General features: G+C 36.6%; 4 protein-coding genes across 6 annotated transcripts; 3 read left to right on the forward strand and 1 right to left on the reverse strand.

Annotated features, from left to right (window-relative positions):
- The first annotated feature begins 1,022 nt into the window (after positions 1-1,022).
- LOC106432212 (probable sugar phosphate/phosphate translocator At3g11320) lies at positions 1,023-3,389 on the forward strand. Of its 2 annotated transcripts, XM_048767259.1 has the most exons (5): positions 1,023-1,642; positions 2,327-2,430; positions 2,519-2,747; positions 2,870-3,047; positions 3,168-3,389. In XM_048767259.1, exons 1-4 carry the CDS (start codon positions 1,196-1,198, stop codon positions 3,014-3,016), a joined length of 927 nt encoding a protein of 308 aa, XP_048623216.1. In that variant the 5' UTR covers positions 1,023-1,195; the 3' UTR covers positions 3,017-3,047; positions 3,168-3,389. The 2 variants fall into 2 exon arrangements, with proteins under 2 accessions (XP_048623216.1, XP_013728515.1); XM_013873061.3 differs by having other exon boundaries at positions 2,870-3,389.
- A 3,576-nt stretch (positions 3,390-6,965) lies between these two features.
- LOC106432211 (RING-H2 finger protein ATL43) lies at positions 6,966-9,300 on the reverse strand. Its single transcript, XM_013873060.3, has one exon. It carries the CDS (start codon positions 8,675-8,677, stop codon positions 7,439-7,441), a length of 1,239 nt encoding a protein of 412 aa, XP_013728514.1. The 5' UTR covers positions 8,678-9,300; the 3' UTR covers positions 6,966-7,438.
- A 1,586-nt stretch (positions 9,301-10,886) lies between these two features.
- On the forward strand, positions 10,887-13,275 carry LOC106432176 (L10-interacting MYB domain-containing protein). Of its 2 annotated transcripts, XM_013873028.3 has the most exons (4): positions 10,928-11,037; positions 11,141-11,236; positions 11,337-11,659; positions 12,173-13,275. In XM_013873028.3, exons 3-4 carry the CDS (start codon positions 11,354-11,356, stop codon positions 13,139-13,141), a joined length of 1,275 nt encoding a protein of 424 aa, XP_013728482.1. In that variant the 5' UTR covers positions 10,928-11,037; positions 11,141-11,236; positions 11,337-11,353; the 3' UTR covers positions 13,142-13,275. The 2 variants fall into 2 exon arrangements, with proteins under 2 accessions (XP_013728481.1, XP_013728482.1); XM_013873027.3 differs by lacking the exon at positions 11,141-11,236 and having other exon boundaries at positions 10,887-11,037.
- Positions 13,276-15,050: 1,775 nt separating this feature from the next.
- LOC106432173 (transcription factor DIVARICATA) lies at positions 15,051-16,492 on the forward strand. Its single transcript, XM_013873023.3, has 2 exons — positions 15,051-15,776; positions 15,901-16,492. Exons 1-2 carry the CDS (start codon positions 15,367-15,369, stop codon positions 16,301-16,303), a joined length of 813 nt encoding a protein of 270 aa, XP_013728477.1. The 5' UTR covers positions 15,051-15,366; the 3' UTR covers positions 16,304-16,492.
- Positions 16,493-17,030: the final 538 nt, after the last annotated feature.

The raw sequence follows: 17,030 nt of genomic DNA on the forward strand, positions 1-17,030 counted from the left end.
TTATTTTTTTCATTTCCAAATACTATTACATTCTAGTTGAAGAGCATTTTAAAGACAACATATACTTTTAAGTATGTCATGGATTTGGATTAGGTGCGTGTATTATCGGGTTTCATTTAAGGAAATTAAGTAGAGTAGTTGGATCATTCGCCATCGCACATAATTTAGCCAATTACTATCTTTTAATTGCATCCAAATTTTTATTAAAATAAATAATTCAAAGTACTATACTACTATTCAAATATTTAGTTTAAATAATGTATAAAACCAATTTCTAAAACATTATTGAAATATACTATTACAAATATTTATTTCTACAGTTTTTACTAATGTAATAAGGTAAATAGAGAAGGTTATATGTTTGTAAACAAATAAACTAACATAATATTTAAAACCTCATTACTTCTTAGTATCATAAGTGTTCTAATCAGTTAAGCTAACCGTGAATCTTACACAGTTCAGCTTTTGATACACATTTTCACACAAGATAACAATAAAGTCAAGAAAATGGAAACCTAAATTTTGAGTAATTATATATATAAGTATATTAAATTTTATTTATAAATATATTAAAAAAAAAATCCTAGGATAGCTTTTTTTGTCACAAAAATTATCAACGAAGAAAATAACCAAAATAAGTTTTATTAAAAAGTAAAAATGTATTTTTACCTTATGATTAACTAAGGATATGGTTTTAAATTTTAAAAAACAAAAATAAATATTAAAAATTTCAAAATTACAAAAATAGGCTATTTTGTAATTTTTTTAAAGTTATTTTGTGATAAAAATTTAAAAAAGACTATTCGAAAGAATTGACCAATATATTATTTTGTAATTAACTAATTTCCATAATTTCATCAGTAAAAAGTCAACGAATATAATTAATTTTATTAAAATTTAAAATTTACCGTTATTACTTAATAAAATGTATTAAAATATATTAATGGTAAAATATAATAAAATGTATTAAAATATATTAATGGTAAAATATATAACGCACCAAAATCATGAAACTGAAAAGAAAAAAAAAAACATTTTACAAAAAAACAGAGGAGAGAGAGTGATGCTGTTGCAGCTTTAGCCAAAGATCTCACCTTTTTTTCTGCAGCTCCCTCATCATCTTTCTCGTGTGTCCATTATTCATCATCGTGACAAACCCTCTCTGTCCGAGACAACAAGTCTCCTCCAGATCGGGATGAAGATGGCGACGAACGGCCGGTTCTTCACAATGGGGATCGTCGCGTCGTGGTACTCCTCCAACATCGGAGTGCTGTTACTAAACAAGTACCTCCTCAGCAACTACGGTTTCAAATACCCGATCTTCCTCACCATGTGCCACATGACCGCCTGCTCCCTCCTCAGCTACGTCGCCATCGCTTGGCTCAAGATGGTCCCTATGCAGACGATCCGATCCCGCGTCCAGTTCCTCAAGATCTCGGCTCTGAGCCTCGTCTTCTGCGTGTCGGTGGTCTTCGGTAACGTCTCGCTCCGGTTTCTACCGGTTTCGTTTAACCAGGCCATCGGCGCAACGACGCCGTTTTTCACTGCCGTGTTTGCGTATGTGATGACGCTCAAGAGGGAGGCTTGGTTGACTTACTTCACTCTCCTCCCTGTTGTTACTGGTGTTGTTATTGCCAGTGGGGTAACTCTCTCTCTCTCTCACTCTCTTCCTTCAATGTTAATTGCATTGTAAAGGCTGATGCTTTAGAGAGATTGAAACAGTTTGAGTTAGCTTGCCATAAATAGAAATAGTATCCTAGTGCATTTGATGAAAGTGTTCTAAAAATCGGTCTAAGCGTCAGGCAAATCGGGTATGAACGAAACGATTTTTTTTTTATCAAATTAGGAGTTCAAAAAGTGGGCCTAGGCGCCTTTCTAAACAATTCTCTACCAGATGCCTAACCACCGCCTAGCGGTTTTTAGAACATTGGATGAAATTGAGTTGCCAGTGGGTCACTTACTCAGTTTTAACACGTTGCTGAAGTTGAGATGAGAGTGTATTGTAAAGGTTGATGCTTTAGAGAGGTTGATATTGATAAGAAGCAGGAGAATGGGATGAACTAGAGAGAGCTAAGTGTGGTTCATTCAGTTCATATATTTCCATAAATAGATATAGTTCAGACATTGCTGAAATTTACATTTCAGATTGTTCTGAAGATACTAGCTGGTGTCATTGGTTAGATATGAGTTTAAATCAAACTATATTTAGCAGCTTGTAAGGACTTACATAGAAGTTTGATTAGTGGAGATATTACTCTTTTTGTTTGTGTGTTTTGTTTGCTTCCTAATTTGATGTTTCTTTCTTTTTTTTTTTGGGTGTCTACAGAGTGAACCAAGCTTTCACCTTTTTGGATTCATTATGTGCATTGCAGCCACAGCTTCCAGAGCACTTAAATCAGTGCTTCAAGGGATTTTGCTTTCTTCTGAAGGGTAAAGATAATGGCTCCTTGTGGCCTTTGTTAAAGTTGGAATATGTTAAAGAGTGTTGCTGAAAGGATTTGAACTTGTGTTTTTGAAGGGAGAAGCTGAACTCCATGAATCTCCTCCTCTACATGGCTCCAATAGCTGTGGTGTTCCTTCTGCCTGCTACTCTTATCATGGAGAAAAACGTTGTAGGCATTACAATTGCACTTGCAAGAGATGATTTCAGAATCGTTTGGTATCTGCTGTTCAACTCAGCGCTCGCCTATTTCGTAAACTTGACAAACTTCTTGGTCACGAAACACACTAGCGCCCTCACTCTGCAGGTAACATACAGTTCATCACAGGCATTCTCGTGATTGTTGCTTGCGTTTCAGAATGATTTTTTTGAGATGTGATACAGAGAGAGACTCATAAAAACTCTGTTTTGGATTTGCTTTGTGGACAGGTGCTAGGAAACGCCAAAGGAGCAGTGGCAGTGGTAGTCTCCATTCTAATATTCAAGAACCCTGTTTCAGTGACCGGAATGCTCGGTTACTCCCTCACTGTCTGTGGAGTTATCCTCTACAGTGAAGCCAAGAAACGGAGCAAATGAGAACAGAACACCAAACACACCCCAAGATTCAGTATTCTTCATTTAACTTCTTATATATATGTTTTATAATTTTTATCAACACGCAGGCAAGTAGTCTCTTTTGCTGTTACAAAAATCTTTTACACAGCACATCCCTGATCTTGTCCTAAAGGAAAGCCGGGCCAAAAGCATGGGCAGAAACACGAGAAGCAAAAGCAACACAAAGATGAGTACCAAAGGCATGGTCTAGTAGAGGCTGTTTTGTGTAAGAGTAACACTGAATTAGCTTTTGTTTCTTTGATTCTTTTGACATTTTAGTTTGGTGATGTCAACATTTACAAGAATCGCCTATTAACTAATCAAAATTCAAAAGAGAGCAAGTTCCCCTTTTCTATTATAATGTTCATTCTTTGAGAATTTCTTTATATTTAACTCTATAATTATTATGATGCTATCTAAAGGTGCCAGTTTCACTGGTTTGATCAGAACCACAGAGTGTGTAGTAACTATTGTGACAGAGAATCAGAATTGGAAGTGATTACAATTGCAGAAGAAAGAGCTAAAAGAGAGAAGGAGACAGGAGAGGAGTTAAATGTTTTACTGAGAGAACAGTCTTGTCTTTGTCTTTGTATGGTCAAATCACTCAGCTTGATTTCTTTTTCTGGAAACGGCAGCCATTATCAATATCAAGTTGTAGGATCCCATTTTCACTCCAGCATATATCATTTTCATGATCCAATCCACACATTACTTTGTAGGGCACCCACAAAAATAATTTATTATTTAAAATTTTCAGAATCATTGACCAAAATGTGTAGTATGATGACTTCAAAAGCCTCCTGGCTAAACACATGCATGGAACTTAGGATATTAAAAAAGATTACTGGTTCTTCTCCAAGTTTCCAACACCCAAAAACCAAAACGACGGTTCCAAAATTAGAAGATGAATGTGATGTAGAAGAGTCCACGTAGTCTTCTTGGCCCCCAAAACTTGTAATGTGACAATAACTCTGGACAGGTAAAAAGCAAGAGTAATATTCATGATAGAGAGGAAAAAGCCAAATTGGGGTTGGACAGAGAGATTAATGAAGATTGATGAGTAACAAAAAAAAAAGGAAGAGATGTTGAATTATACTATAATACTACTTACAATTCAGACAAAGAAAAAGAGTTGGGAGCTAGGAGATTGTGACAGTTGAGTTCTATAAACTCTTTTCAGGCACTTGAGTGGCTTTTTCATCTAGAATGAAACTGAATGTGAAAAGGAATAGAGAAAGAAAAGAAGAGATAGAAAAAGGGAGGTCTCTTTTGCAGGAGAGGATGATGATGATAATGACGAGAATGTACACACAGGACGTATCTATGCTTTTATCCTAAGGACACTCATTCATTCTATTAACCGATAGATTCACTAGAGACTTTCCAATATAATTTGTTTTATTTTGATAAAAAATGCTTGGATTAATGTCATTTCTTTGATAATCTGGTGACATTTTATAAATAAGTTACAACACAAAATTTTGTTTGATATTCTGGTCAAGTAATATAGTGAAGAGTAACTGTGATTCTGCTATATCTTAACATATCTAGTGACTCTGCACTTCTGCAGCTCTACTTTCAAAGATTCGATTGTGGGCCACATTTTCTTAGGTACTGATTTGTCAGCAATTTTGGATTTTATAGCCTTTTTGAAATTATTTCTCTCTTTCCCAATACTTGCCATGCTCGTATCATCATGGAATTCCACTCTTCTTGTTTCTAATTAGGAGATTCCAAACCAAATAAAATCATTTTATAAACTCTAAGTATGATTATAGAATTAATGAGTTTTAAAAGTTCTACTATACACATTCAACCATTTGGAACTGGTTATTTCTAGTTTCACTCTTTTATATGTTAAATATTTTCAACCATCGAATTTCTAATATGTTTTTTGTGAAGTCAATTAGGTTATTTAAGCACATAGAAGCATGCAATAATTTGGGGGAGAATAGTAACGTGGATGCAGATGTAATCACGGCAAGAGCTAGTAGACAATATAAATTCGTTTTATTCTTTGAATATGTCATTTTCTATGGTTCATAAATACGATGGACTATACATGAGATTACACAGGCCAAGACCACATGGAATGTTCTCCTTTATGTGTCCCTGCTGGTGAGATTTTAATTATTTTATCTTTCGACATGTAATTAACAAAACGGCAACTTATTCAACCATTTCATTTCTTGACAGTAAAGTCCAAACAAAACAATATAAAATGCAAATGACAACAAATGTTATTTACGGGTAGCTCGTGATGCAATGTACTGTTTAGGATAATATTTAACCAAGAATCTCATGTGACATATGCGTTTGCCTCCATATGGTTTATTTCCCTCCTTAGTGAAATCCATGAAAAGAATTTAATAAAGTTTTTATTGGATTTTTCTTGTCTTAATTCATTTTCATATTAGAATTTTCTAAGCCACATTTATTTATTTATTTGTTTGTTTTATTTGATTTTCTTTCAAAAACAATACTATTAAAACGTATATGTCAAATAGGATCCATAATTATATGTAAAACTAAAATCTAATGGACAATATGTTGACGAAATAAGAATAGATGCAATACAATTGATATATGTCAATACAACAAAACTGTAAACCCGCAATAATTTACTTACTTTTTATGAGTTTGATTCATCAATCATCCAAGGTACACTGATGACTCTAAGTGTATAAACCAAACTTGTTCTACTTTATTTTTGCCTGTACTACTTGTGATGCTACTACAATCGGTTTTTCAGCATCTAGTTAATACGGGAGTGGGCAACACAAGTGGTTGTTGCTAACATGGAACAAGATCAGCTGTCGAAAGACCACACAAAATGAATAACTAAATAATAAATAATTTTTTAGAATGTTGGGACTTGGAAATGCTGAGTTGTAAAGTCATGGCAAGATAATCAGAGTAGTCAAAGAAATATAGTAACGTCTTTTTAATTGTATACCCAATTAGTTGTATCAACCAAAATATGAATCTGGAAGTAAACGATCTACAATATACCTCAATTTGGAAACGAGTTTTCTACTTGCACGTTATAAAGTATGACAAGTTTGCTTTCACAATAACAAAAATACAACACTCCACCATATGGAAAAGGTTAAAAAAATGTAAAGGTAACTGAAATCGCGTCTTCCAAAATCTCATAGAACGAGATGTGCTCTCTACAAAAAAAAAATCATGAATTAAATTTGAAATTGGACATTTATTGGCTGTAGTTACATAAAGACACGACTAGTGTTACTCGGAAAGAAATATTTAAATTTGTTAAATAATGTTCATGGGATTAAATTACCAAATAAACAAACTGCGTATATTGTATATTCACAATCATAGCTGTGTATGGACGGATCATGAGTTGTGTCAGAGCACTGTCTTATGTCAAAATTGATTTGGAACCTTCTTTTGAGGACCCAAAACTATAATAAAAAGATTTCTCAATACTTTTTGATGTTATAAAGCTAAAAGAGTTGGTCCGTATTACCATATTATTATATTAAAATTTTGCACAAAGTTAATATCAGTTCAAAGATTATTCGATGTGAAAAAGACAAAAAATAACGCTAAATCAATTTTATGTTTCCAAACTAGCACTCAAGGTCAAAAATCAAAAAAATAGCACTTAATGTTTTATCAAAAGTCACAAACTTAGGGTTTAGAGTTAAAGGATGGGATTTAGGATTTAGGGTTTAGGGTTTAGGGTTAGGGTTTAGGGTTTAGATTTTAGGGTTTAGGGTTTAGGGTTTAAAATTGAGAAATGAGGTTTTGGGGATAAGATTTCAAATTTTGAAAAATAAAAAAATTAAAATTTTCAAAGGATAAACTTAGAAAGGTGCTATTTTGGTCATTTTAATTTTTGAACGCTATTTTTGTGATATAAATTTAAAAAGTTACTATTTTGGAGATTTGTCCTTATTCGATCTTAACAGTAATAAACTCATTAATAAAATGTCATGCAAGTACATAACATTTCAGTGTTGTGAAACATTTCAGTGTTGTGAGTTTCAAACTCTCCAACGTATAAAAAGACAACAAGAGACACTTATGCAAAATAAATTAACTTAGCTATCAGATCCCCAATACTCGCCATTTATTACACCAAGACATTAATTTAAAACTCAAACCTTTCCCTTTCCTTATAATTTTCCACAAAATTAAGAATACCAAAAAAAAAGGTTTTGTGTTTGCTTGCACTCGTGCATCTATAATACTTACCAAAAATCAGGATATTTTTTTTAATTCGCCCTACCTGAACCATTGTTGGCTTGCCTCCTCTCTTCTCTATAGCTAAAGAGTAAATTAATTTTAGGCCAAAATGTTACTGTATCAAACAAAACTAATCCGGCCAAAAATGTTATAAATCAAAACTAAAAGGACCTAAAAAAATATAGTATTTTAAACAGCGCTGGAAGCGGAGGGACGGTGGGACCAAGCGAGCCATCTCGAGATCACCGCCGTGGCTTGTCGTTGTCTCGGCTCTCCTCCCCATCTCCTCCGTCTATCAATGCTCGTTAACTCCGACACGCTTCTCCCACCAATCACCTCTCTGCCATCCTCCGCCGCAGCTAGCTTCCGGCAATCACTCAGTATCATCTCCGATCGCAGGTAAAGAAGATCCGCCGGCCTCACCTCGCTCCATCTCTGATCTCGATTCCCGCCGGAGATTATTATCCGGTGCTCGAACCTCGCCTCGAAGCTTTCCCGGTTCGAATTAAGCAACAATCCGTCTTTCCTCTGTTGATTCCGATCGAAACACCCGACGGCGACAGCGACGGAGTCCGTTTTCTCCTCGCCGTCGTTGATCCTCAGAGAGCTATCGAGCGACCTCCTAATCGAAATGGGAATCGATTTTGACGAAGAAGACGTTCTAACTTCGTTGAGTCGACTCGCGCGTTCTCCGGCCGATGAATGCCGACCGGAGATACGACTCACGAAATCAAACCGGGTCGAACCGGTATTATTATTATTATTATTAGATTCTTCTCGACGGTTATTAGATAAACGGAGCTCGAACCACGAGTTGCAATCACTGATCAAGAGGATATCTTCCGGGTCGACCCGGTAACGGCAAAGCGGGCAAGTGGAGTGCGCGTCTAGCCACGTGTCAACGCACTCTACGTGGAAAGCGTGTTTGCATTTCGGCAATAGCCTCAAGACTTCCGTCGGTTCGAACCGGGCCAAGCACACGGCGCACTCTAGCCCTTCCTTGTGACCGCTCAGTGCACCAAACCGGAAAACCGGTAAAGATTCGATCACAGACCGGTCTATACCGGAGGTTTTCCTCCCTACTCCGCCTCCACCGTAACCTCCTCCTCCGTAGTATCTTGACGTTGCGAAACGCTGCGTATCGTTGACGTATCCGTTGCGTCGTTTGCAGTGTTTGACGTAGAGGAGGATCAAGAACGTGAGGGAGAAGACGGCGGTGAGGACAGCGATGACTACGGCGATTCCGGGCATGAAAGAGGAAGTGACGTTATGCCGTTGAAGTGGAGAAGGCGGCGGGAGAGGCGGTGGTGTTGTTGGGTTCATTATCACGACCGCCGTGGTGTTGTAACGATCATTGTCTGCGAGTGAGGCGTTGAGGAAGAGGGAGAGGAGAGAAACAAGAAGTAACGAGGAAGAAGGAGAAGACATGAGTTAAGTTGCTTCTGGTTGGAAGAGACCGTCTTTCGACTTAAAAATGGCTTTTTGATTTTAATTTTTTGTAAGTGCCTGAAAATAAGGGAGACACTTTTGTGAGTGTGAGATAGAGAAAGAAGGAGAGAGAGAGAAGGGCTTTTAAAAGGGAAAGAAAACAAAGTGAATAAAGACAAAGAGGATGGCATTAAAAACATGACTCTTCTTTATCTTTCATACATTAATTGAATTTAAGAAGTTAATAGTGTGACAATGATGATATTTAATTCATTATAGGCCTAGTAGTAGTAACTAGTGATGTTGATTTCAGGCAGTGCAATTGCAGTGACTTGCATGTGTTTATCTCTGTGTTTTCTACTCAGCTACTACTTTCAACATGCATAAATGCGTTTATTAAGTACATACAAAGTTGAACAGTTTCAAATGTATTATTTCATGGAATATTGCAAAAGGTTTTAGAACTTAGTTTGTTTTGATTCAAAAATCAAAACAAATAAAATGATAGCACCAAGCGGGTGAGCGTCGCTACTATAATCAATGCATGTCTCGATCGGAGTACTCTTCAAACTAAAGACTTGCTACTTTCAAAGACACCAAATTATAGCAAGCACTACTCTCTACTCCAATGCTTCTGAAAATGACATAATATTTTAGCCAACGTATGGTTGTGAAGTGTTGATATCTTCTTAGCTTTTAACTAAATTTGTAATCGATGTGATCAGACAATGAAATGGTAATATCCTAGTCATGTGTATTTCGTTTTCTCACGATGCACTAAAGTGCTTAGACTTTAGGGAGCCCAATCACATTTTAATCGTTCATACCTCCACTGGCTTTAGTAGAATCTAAACTTTTCAGTTACAATTTGAAGCGATATATCTTTCTTCATTTCATTTGTAAAAATCATGTATTATATGCTCTATTAGTATATAGCATTAGAAACAAGTGAACAACCATTTGAAGTTAAGATTTCCAGTTTTATGTTACCCACCACCAGCTGTGAACCCAAACTTCTGACGTATATTATTGCATTCACATTTGTAGCCCTGCGTACACCTGCATCGACCAATTCTCCTTTGCAACTGGTGCTTGATAATCTTTAACACAATACTTTCCTTGATCTTGTTTTTCTGTCCTACGATTTTAATTTTTAAACATCGCCTCTTTGTGATATCATATCTTTAATACACATATATCTAAGACTAATCATTTCTACTAGTTTATGTCCTTTTATGATAGTGTTTTTTTGTGCTAAACATTTGTTTAGTACACCAAAACTATAGTATATTTTAATGCATTTAGCTTTATTTAGATACCCATGTTATTCTGATGAATATTTAACCTCTTTTTGATGGGTTTTCTTTTCTTATTAGGTTTTAAATTCTTCTAATTGAAATAGATCATTTTGTTTCTTCTTCCATCAAAGCTTATAAATAATGGAAACAAGCTTTATGAATAATGTATCTATGCTTTGCTATACTACATTTAGGCGATGCTGTCTAATCTTTTTTACCGTTTTACGTCAATCACCCGCAGCGTTTACACATGAAGCCAATAAATTCTCACCGGTTCTGTCCCTAGTGATATTATTCGGGAGCTGGAGCTAGCTATTGCTTGCTTGCTTGCTTGCTGCACCCTTATTTCTAATTTATGTAATCTTTTGGACCTATTTCCGTTATTTGTATTTATACGTTACGGCCATTTAAAGCAAATGTTATTTATTATCTGGTCGGCACCATTTAAAGCAAATCTTATTGCTAATAAATTTTGGTAATCGTCGTGGTCACCCTCCCCCACAGATAATATATACTTCCGCCACCTAAGTATATGATTGGAACAATAATCACCATCATAATCTTTTCAGTCTTCAAACTTAAAAATCACATTTATATAATCAGCTCATTAGTTTATACTATTAGATATATACGAGATTTAAAATTGCTCATCGTACATAAATTAATCTATTATAGTACTCTGTTTATCAACAAAATATAAAATAGTTGTATATAACTCTAGAAAAAACCAGCACTGGGCCCAGTTCAACCCATAAAAGAACCAAACCCATCAAGACTGTCTTGAAACCAAATCAAATCCTCAAACCCAAACAAACCAATAACAGGTAACCAGAAAAAGAATCAGGCAAGAACCGGTTTAATTAATTTGATTCATTACCTTACATGACCCATAAAAATTCGGCCCAGCCCATATAACTAAAAAAAAACCTCGCAACTCCGTATACTGCGGAGCAAACGCAAAAATACAGAGAAAGCGAGCAAAAATCGCGATCGGCTTCTCCAGCCACCCCACGACCACAGTGTGTCCACTCAATCGCTGTCGCGTTTTCTGTCCGATTCCCGGTAACGTTTTTTCTGTTTCTGTTTCCGTCGCGTCCCAATCACCGCCTGTTTGGGTCCTAACCGTTATCGCAATTATTCAATTTTCTTCAATTGCTCGAATTAGGGTTTCGTGCTCATCTCCATCCATCTTCGCATTTGAGAATTAGGGGGAATCTAGGGTAACAGAATCACATTGTCCCTTCAAAAAACGCGTTTTCATGTAATCGCGTCTGCGTTTATAACGATTTGTGTTCAATAACTAGAAACGGTTATACAAATGTAATACCACTTTATGTAATGTAATTGTTTTTTATTGTTAGGAGTTTTTGAGATAAAGATGAGACCAAAGGCTGTGTGGGAGCCTGAGTACCACAGAGTGTTCCTCGATCTATGCGTGGAGCAGACTATGTTAGGGAACAAACCAGGGACGCATTTTTCGAAAGAAGGCTGGAGGAATATACTGAGTTCGTTTCAGGAGCAGACGGGCGCTATGTACGATAGGATGCAGCTTAAGAACCATTGGGATACAATGAGCAGGCAGTGGAAGATTTGGTGTAGGCTTGTTCAAACTGGTTACATGAGTTGGGATCCTGAGACTAATACGTTTGGTGCCAGTGATGAAGAATGGGCTTACTATTTACAGGTTAGTCTTTTGTTAATTTTGATCTTTGTTCAAGAAATCATTAAGCGGTAACTAGGCGCTTTGTAGAAGGCGCTTTGTAGGTGACTAGCACAACTATGTGGATTATTCGGCCCCTAGTAGTTAATGATTATTGATTTATTTTATATATATATTTTTACATTTATTAGGATATTTTAGTTCTTGTCTTTTATAATTTTTTTTATGAAGTATCAAAATTAGATATACAAAACAAAAGAAATTATACAAATTTGTAAATTTATATTAACATTATTACTTAGTTTAACAGATTTAGACTAATTTAGATCGATTTAAACCGATTTAGAACGGATTAAACCGATTTAGAACGGATTAAACCGATTTAGAACGGTGTAAACCGATTTGAATCATATTACTCGGATTTTATGAAAATCATTTCGACCGATGCCTGCACCGATTTTGAGAACCATGCTTTTGATTATTGTGAGAATGTTTTGGTGTTGAAAAGGCTGAAAGGGTGATTGCTTTTTGTTACAGGAGAATCCTGATGCAGGGCATTATAGGTTGAGTGTTCCACAAGATCTCGAGAAGCTAGAGATTATCTTTGCCGGTAGTAATAATGTAGAAGTCAGAGATGATGATGATGATGAAGTCTCGGGAGCAAGGAAGAGGCGGAGAAGTGGTCTTCAAGAAGCTGAAGAAGAAGAAGATAGCAGAAGCATGTGCAGCTCTTCTAACCCTCAAACAAAAGGGTACTGGTCTCCGTCCACACACGAGCTGTTTCTTGATCTGCTTGTGCAAGAGACTCTGAAAGGAAACAGACCAGACACACATTTCAACAAGGAAGGGTGGAAAACCATTTTCGAGACGATTAACGAGAGAACAGGACTTGGTTACACAAGAGGACAGCTGAAGAACCACTGGGACTGCACCAGGAAAGCTTGGAAGATCTGGTGCAAGCTCGTCGGAGACGAGGGCATGAGATGGGATCCGGAGACCGGTAGCTTCGGTGCTACGGAAGAGGAGTGGAGAAACTATATCCGGGAGAATCCGAGAGCAGGACAGTTTCGCCACAAGGAGGTACCTCACGCTGATAAGCTCTCAATCATCTTCAGCGGAGTTATAGAGCCGGGAGAGACGTACGCTCCTCCCTCTAGGAAGAAGCTCCTCCTCAGGGATCGTTCCGAGTCGCCGCGGTTTCGAGGAGATGAAGGGGATTACGACGAGAAGCCTGCTAAAAGGTTGGTGAGCGACGGTGTGTTGCAGGAGAGTCCTGTGTGCGTTGAGATGGAATCTGCAAAGAGGATGTACTGTATTGGGGAATGCATTGAGAGCCTTAATGCGATGGAGGAGGTGGAGGAAGGGAGTGATCTCTATATGTTTGCGTTGGATCAGTTTCTGAAGAGAGAGTACAGAGAGATCTTTCTTGAGCTGAAGAAGCCTAGTTTGAAAATTGCATGGTTGCAGAGACTTCAATCTGCAGCGCTTTCTAATTCTACAACTTGAAGTTATTTTAAAACCTCGGTTTAGTCTGGTTTACTTACATCCATAAGTTCATTTCATTTGTTACTTTGATTGAATGTATGGAGAAAATAGTGGCTTGTGGAAGTATCATGTTTGATGAATTAAATATTTGATTATATGGGCCCTTTGGAAGATGGAACCAACTTGAATTGCAATTTCTAAGTTATATGTTATTTTTGAAGGTGTTATAACAAAAAAAAACTTTAACAATGGTACATGGCTAAGATAATATTGCACCATAACATATAGTTGACATAGTTTTTTTTTGTATATTAAAACTAATTTAGTCAAACACCACTTATAAAATATCAAAGACCTAGAATGTGCTTGAACACAACATTACAGATATTATAATCTTCCATATAGACCTTAGGAGAGAGCAGAGAGGAGGCTAGAACAAGATGGGACGATGATTGGTAGATAAATGGTTCATTAACATGACTGGAGGGGACTCAAATGAAGGAAGGGAGCCACCGACAAATGCAGTGTGTGAATGACGTGAAAGTGGCTTTTCAGAAAGAGTTTGATTATTAGTATCTTTTGAACCAAAAAAGTTAAAATAAAGCGAGTCACGACAAAAGCAATACCAAAGTGGGGGGTAAAAAAAGGATTAGTCGCATAATTAAAACAAAACAGGCCCACTCTTTCCTTTTATATTAAAAACTATTCACATAAAGCTTGAAGCGCGCCAGGTAGGGGTCGAACCTACGGCCTTCTGCTTAGGAAACAGACGTTCTATCCACAGAGGTACAGGCGCTCATGTAATCAACGTTGTGACCTAATATTCACCGGAGTTCTTAACTCATAATTTAACTTTTTTACTTTTTTTTTACATTTTTCAGTTAAAAGACGGTTCTTATACAGGGTCGTACCTGACTATAGGCTGATCAAGCACATGTTTGGGCCCCTGATGTCTATAAGTATTTTAAGGGCCAATTTTTTTAACAAAGTGTGGTTAGTTCTACTGGTCTTTGTCCAATTTTTTCCTACAAAGGGTTGAGGGTTCAATTTTTTGTCCCATAAATTTTAATGCTTTTTCATGATAAGTAATTGAAGGGCCAAAAATATATTATGTACTTGGAGGCTCAAAAAAATCAGGCACAGCTCTGTTCTTATATATCTTATTTAAGACGCTTTTTAGTTTTTCTTATTTAAAATCTAAAAAAAATTAAGAACTGTCTCTTATCCGAAGTCAAGAACAGTTAAGAGAATAAGGTTAATTAGGGTCTCTGTTTCTTACATTTTATCTCACTTTTTCTCAAACTCTTCTTTATCTTTGCTACATATTTTTGTTTCTGCAGCCATCGGCGGCTTATGAGATTTTTCTTTTAAAAAGTATTACGTAAGAAAAGAAAAGGACAGTATAAAGTGACGTTTTGGCAAAACAAAAGAATGAAGTGATGTCAAGCTGTGACGTAGATGTTTATCTCGAATAAAACCTTTAATTAAGCTACACATATATAACAAGAAGTTTGTAGCAGCCACGCTATTTAAACCTTCTTTAGCATTGTTTGGAAATTTTCTGTTTGATTTAACTTAGCCTTAAGACAATAAGTCAATAACCACCAACACGATGTAAGCTTACAAAGCCAATGCACACCTATTACATACAAACTATCTTTAATTAGAATATTTTATGTATTGCATGTCATATTAGAAGAATACCTAACAAAACCGGTGAATTCTAGTGGTCATCAAACGTTTGGAACGATATGGAATGTTTGCTTTGTAATGAACTACTTAAATAGATTTATTGTTAATTTAATTACATGTCATTCTTTTTAGCATCCTCTTACAATAAAATGAAGACAAGTAGGAGAGTGGAGTGGTTTCCATTGGCTACAACTTTACACTCTCTTTTTCTATGTCTATATTACAAACCACAAACACCTTCTCCTTCTTGCCCTTTGCATCACTATCTCTCTCTCTCTCTCTCACCAATCTTTCCTACTATTCATCTCTTTAGCAACCAACTTTTGCAGATTCTCAAGGATTCTTCTATGTTTTAAGTCTTCTCTCTTTTTCCAGATTCTTAATTTTGTGCTCAAATTTCTCACCAAATCTGGTTCTTTGATTCCTCCACTATACTATATTCGTTATTTCCTCTTTTTTTTATTCCTATTTATGATCATTAGATTCATATAAAAGAACCTCAGTCTTTCATTCAACCCGCATATCAAAGGAGACTGACTAATAGCCATTAAAAGATGGAGACTCTGCATCCACTACTCTCTCACGTGCCCACTTCTGACCACCGGTTCGTTGTTCAAGAGATGATGTGCTTGCAAACATCGATCTGGACTAAAGAAGAGAACAAGAAGTTTGAGCGAGCCCTAGCTATATACGCTGATGACACTCCTGACCGCTGGTTCAAGGTTGCTGCCATGATCCCTGGAAAAACCATCTCGGATGTCATGACGCAGTACTCTAAGCTCGAAGAAGACCTCTTCGATATCGAAGCAGGGCTTATCCCCATCCCTGGTTACCCTTCAGCTGGATTCGATCAGCTCGTTAGTCCCTATGACCATGATCTGTATCGCAAACGTCCTAGTGGAGGAGCCAGAGGATTTGATCAAGATCGAAGGAAAGGAGTTCCATGGACGGAGGAAGAACACAGGTGAAGAGAATCTCTCATTTCTTGACATACAAGTCACGCTTCTTGGTTTCTTGAGTAGCAAGTTACTTTTCTGTTTTCTTCGTTTGCCGATGATTTGTTTTTCTTTTCTCGTTTTTATACGCAGACGATTCTTGTTAGGCCTTCTCAAGTATGGAAAAGGAGACTGGAGAAACATATCAAGGAACTTTGTCGGATCGAAAACACCAACTCAGGTTGCTAGCCATGCTCAAAAATACTATCAAAGACAGCTCTCTGGCGCTAAAGACAAACGCCGGCCTAGCATTCACGACATCACCACCGTCAATCTTCTGAACACCAATATCACCCGTCCATCTTCTGATCATGACCGCTTCCTCCAACAACCAGATGAATCAAAACTAGGGTTCACCGACAAGGGTAATGCAGAGGAGGGAGTGATGTTTCTTGGTCAGAATCTTTCTTCGGTCTTGTCTCCCTACGAACCTGCGTTTAAGTTCACAGGAACAAATGTTTATGGCGGTGGAGCTTACGGTCTCGCCAGATCCTGAAACTTAGCAGTTATAAAGAAGCGAGAAAAGATTGGATTCAGATATTGTAATTGTTGCATCTAGTTAAACGAAAATCCCCACAGTTATGTTTTATGGTTGAACTTAAAACGTTTATGTTACATGATTAGATGAATGTGACTATGTGGATATGCATGTTTGTGTTTATCGAATAAACATAGATTAGCTATATATATGTCCGTGTCTTTTTTCCAAAAGGATAACTAATGGTGAAAATGACTAATTGGTGTGTTTATGCCTTAACATTTAACTTTAACTGTCAGTCGTTTTCTTTGAAAACTTTTAACTTACTAATAGTGTTATTATCACGTTAGTATTAAAATTTCAATTCAAATCTAAATCAAACATAGTGATAGTGTTACCAAATAGATTCTGATTTTGTTTGTCTCTCTAGTACCCTAGGTCTCTAAACTCTACAGGGAGCGTATATACATTAAAACTTGTTCTAACCTTAATATTGATACTTTTATAATCTCGTATTTATTTCGTTGAGGATATATACATTGTATATGTGTGTGTGTCTGAGTGGCAAAGCTGACCACTAAGTCGTTAAGGGGTATAATTTGAAGCTGAGTCTGCATTCCACTTTCGGCACAAAAGAATCACGTTCTTTTCTTCACCTATTATACACTACACCAACCCTTTGCTCCCTCAAAATTGTTAAAGATTATAAAAGTGTCCTTAATTTATTACAAGTGGGATATTTGTA

Source organism: Brassica napus, chromosome C9 (assembly GCF_020379485.1).
Source record: "Brassica napus cultivar Da-Ae chromosome C9, Da-Ae, whole genome shotgun sequence".
In the NCBI taxonomy this organism is placed as follows: Eukaryota; Viridiplantae; Streptophyta; class Magnoliopsida; order Brassicales; family Brassicaceae; genus Brassica; species Brassica napus.